At 45.7% G+C, this 3742-nt stretch overlaps 1 protein-coding gene across 1 annotated transcript in view; it reads right to left on the bottom strand.

Annotated features, from left to right (window-relative positions):
- Nucleotides 1–1468: 1468 nt before the first annotated feature.
- The window catches only part of LOC119580561, a 51173-nt gene continuing 48899 nt past the window's right edge, over nucleotides 1469–3742 (bottom strand). Inside the window, exons 6-7 of the mRNA XM_037928679.1 lie at nucleotides 3687–3742; nucleotides 1469–1774 (exon numbers count right to left, since the gene is read on the bottom strand). The exon at nucleotides 3687–3742 is cut by the window's right edge and continues 49 nt beyond it. Coding sequence (XP_037784607.1) covers nucleotides 1505–1774; nucleotides 3687–3742 — 326 coding nt within the window. The 3' untranslated portion in view covers nucleotides 1469–1504. The remainder of the gene's footprint in view (nucleotides 1775–3686) is intronic.

A 3742-nucleotide genomic window follows, 5' to 3' on the forward strand; every position in this document is an offset into this window, starting at 1 on the left:
TATGTGTTAGTATGTCTGTTTGTGTCTGGATGTTTGTCTTCCTGTTTGTGTGTGTGTGTGTTAATATGTTTGTCTTTGTGTACGTGTTTATAATTTTGTCTTTGTGTACGTGCTAATATGTCTGTCTGTGTGTACGTATTAATATGTCTGTCTTTGTTTACGTGGCCATATGCCTGTCTGTGTGTACGTATTAATATATCTGTCATTGCGTACGTGTTCATACGTCTGTTTGCGTGTACGTGAATGCATCCGTGTGTGTGTGTACATGTGTTCAGGCCGTCATCAGCATGCATAAAAAGTCAAGTTGAATTTTTTTCCACATGTGCGTGAGTGTGTGCGATCTCTTTTCCTCATGTGTGTCTGCGCATAAATTGTCTGGCCTTCATGTGTCTCTCTGGGAAAAGGACACATGAATGTATATCTGGATAAAAGGACATGGATGTATATTTGAGAGAGAGAAGACACGTGTGTATATGAGAGGAAAAAAGTCTTCCTAATAATGAGTGATATTTTTTAAAGATAATTTTTTTTTCTCTTTTTTTTCGTTCGTTTCTTAAATCTAGACAAGGAGATTGCTGAACAAAACTTTGGATTTTTCTGTTTATACCTCTTGTAATAATAATAAAAAAGTGTATTGCGACTCTTCAATTTTTTTCTTATAAAGTTGTACCAGAATCTCGGAATCTAATACTTTATCAGCGCGACATTGTCTTGAATGATTCACCTTTTTAAACACCATTGTATTTATTTTCTAAAATTCTTATTACTAGATTTTTTAAAAACTTTTTTCGAGCAGTATATGTACCCTTAAATTGAAACTTCATTTTATATTAATTTCCACCGAACGATTTTTTTTTAATTTACAATACTCTTTCTATTTATAATTGTCTAGTTTTTCGTCTGTCATCATCATCGTCATAATCCTCACCTTGATAGGGATCGCCAGATGAAAAAAAGAATTATACACTAACCCTACACTTCCTCAGGATTCCTTCCTTCCCTCCCTCTCCCCTTCCCTCCCCCTCTCTCTTCTTCCCTCTGGCTCTTCCCTAATCGAGTTTCCTTCCTCCCTCCCCCCCCTCCCTCTTTCTCTTTCTTTCATAATAATGTTTTTTTCCCCCTCTCCCTCCCTCCTTCTTCCCTAATCAAATTTCTCGTCTTCTCCAGAAAGGAAAGTCGCTCTCCCTCTCTCCCTCCTTTCTTCCCTCCCTCCCTCCTCCTCTCTTCTTCCCTCCTCCTCTTCCCTAATCGAATTTCTCTTCTCTCCTAGCAAGAGAAGTCCCTCTCCCTCTCCCTTCTGTCTTCCCTATATCTCTCTCCCTCCTTGCCTTCTTTCCTCTCTCCCCCCCTCTCCATCCCTCTCCTTCCCTCTCATTCCTCCTCTCCTTCCCTCTCACTCCTCCCCTTCTCTCCCCCCCCATCTCTCCTTCCCTCTCCCACCTTCCTCCCCTTCCCTCCCTCTCCCCTTCACTCCTTCCCTCCCCCTCTTCAAACCCTCCCTCCCTCACTGCTCGCTGACAGACGTCTCCCCCATCTGAGGCGGGAAAAACTCGTCGATGATGTCGCGAAGGTTCGGCGGCGAGACGTTCGAGGCCCCAGCACGAAGCCAGATGGCGGTGGGCGTGTTCTGGCAGCCGAAGTAGCTGTGGTGGAGTTCCCGCCAGGAGAAGGGCGGCGAGACGTCGCAGGGCGCCCCGAAGAGGGTCTTCCGCAGCTCGCCGTTGGAACCGTCGAAGGAGGCGGGCGTGGAGAGGTGGACGGCGCTCAGGGACGTCTGGCGGAAGGGATAGAAGGAGGCTGTGAGGCTCGTGAAGCTCTGTTTCTGTCTGTTTTGTCTGTTTATTTGTCTCTGTCTGCCTGTCGGTCTCTGTCTCTGTTTATCTCTCTCTCTCTCTCTCTCTCTCTCTCTCTCTCTCTCTCTCTCTCTTCGTCTCTCCGTCCCTTAGACCCTCTCTCCTATTTGGTCTCTGTTTTTCCTCCCCTTGTCTCACTCTATTTCTCTCGTGACTTGCCTCCTTCCCTTTTTCCGATCCCTTTCTTTCCCTTTCCCTTCCTCCTAATTGCTTTCTCTTTACCTTCCTCTCTCTCTCTCTCTCCCTCCCTCCCTCCCTCCCTCCCTCCCTCTCTCTCTCTCTCTCTCTCTCTTTCTCTCTCTCTTTCTCTCTCTCTCTCTCTCTCTCTCTCTCTCTCTCTCTCTCTCTCTCTCTCTCTCTCTCTCTCTCTCTCTCTCTCTCCCTCCCTCTTTCACTCTCTTTTCCCCTCATTCCCCCCTTCTCTCTCTCCCATTACATTCCCTCTCTTCTTCCTCCTCCGCTCTTTCGATCTATCTCTCACTCTTTCCCTCCCATGCCCCCCCTCCTTTCTCTCTCTCTTTCTCTCACTCTCTCATTTCGTTAACTCTCGACCACTCACTCACCCACTCTCTGTTTCTTTCTTTCTTTTTCTTTTTGAATTTCTTTTTTGGGCGAGTTTTTTTTTTTTTAATCTCGTTCTCGAGTATCTCCCACTCTACTTTTTTTTATATTCCAAACCTTCATATTCTTCATATAAACAAAGACCTACCATATTAATAAGCAACTAAGACTCTCTTCAAGACACAAGGACATCATTACGAAACATACACGAATAACCCCCACCCCCCAAAAAGGGAAAAAAAATCAAATCATCGAAAAAATACCTATCACCCTGAACAAAGAGACAAAACGTACGCAAACCACGCGCCTGATACACTCGCCAACACCTGGTGACACAGACGGAGGACACACACCGAAATGCCAGATAAAATGATATAAGAACAAGAAGCCAAGTGCTGTTCATTTGGATGCGAGTGAGCTAAGAGGTCGCGTGCTAATTAAAGATACTCTGGCCTCACCAAGAGGGCCACTTCCGTCGTTTTCTGTGGAAAGGCGGAGGGGGAACGGCTTGAAGGGGAGGGAGGGGGGACTTCTCTAGTTTGGAGGAGTTGCAACAAAGAGAGAGTTAAGCTATATTAATGTTTCGGATTTAAGCTGTCGGGTGTGGAGTGTGTAGGTTTGTAGATACTATAGAAAAAAATTGATGAGTATGTGGCGTGTCTTAATGGTTTTCTTTATTGCGAGCAGAGCGCGTGAGAAAGGAAGACAGACAACAGAGGAAAGTAAAATGTTAACACTCTCCGCTGGAATTCTCAGGGAGATGGCACGTGCTGCCTCGGAAATCTGATGGACTTTTTTCTCTTCTTCTCTTGGCAAGCGCCGAGGTTTTTATAGACTTGTAGAGTTGTTAAAGACGGGGTTTGTTCCCTGGAATGCATATGGTGACACTGTGAATCCTGGAATTTCTTTTCTGAAACACAGCTGTCTCTTCACCAGTTTGTTTACCCGTCCTCTGCACTTGCGCTTTTTATTCTAACTATTTGTGTATTTATTCGTTTGTATACCGTGTCTTGTTGACTCTCGCTTCCTCGTGAATGAAAGAATCAGCTGATTATCCCCCTCCTCCCCACCCCCTCTTACCCACCCCGAACTCACCTTTTTATACCGTCTCTTGTTGACTCTTGCTTTCTATTGAATGAAAGAATCAGCTGATTACCCCTCCCAACCCCCTCTCACCCCCGCCCCCCGTGTCTTATTTACCCTTGCTTCCTGATGAATGAAAGAATCAGCTGATTATCCCCACCCACCTCCTCTCACTCCCCCCAAACTCACCTCATGAACCTGGCGAGTGCAGGAGTGCGTGTGGGAGTAGTGAGTCCAGTGTCTAG

This window comes from Penaeus monodon, chromosome 2, assembly GCF_015228065.2.
Source record: "Penaeus monodon isolate SGIC_2016 chromosome 2, NSTDA_Pmon_1, whole genome shotgun sequence".
Taxonomy (NCBI): domain Eukaryota; kingdom Metazoa; phylum Arthropoda; class Malacostraca; order Decapoda; family Penaeidae; genus Penaeus; species Penaeus monodon.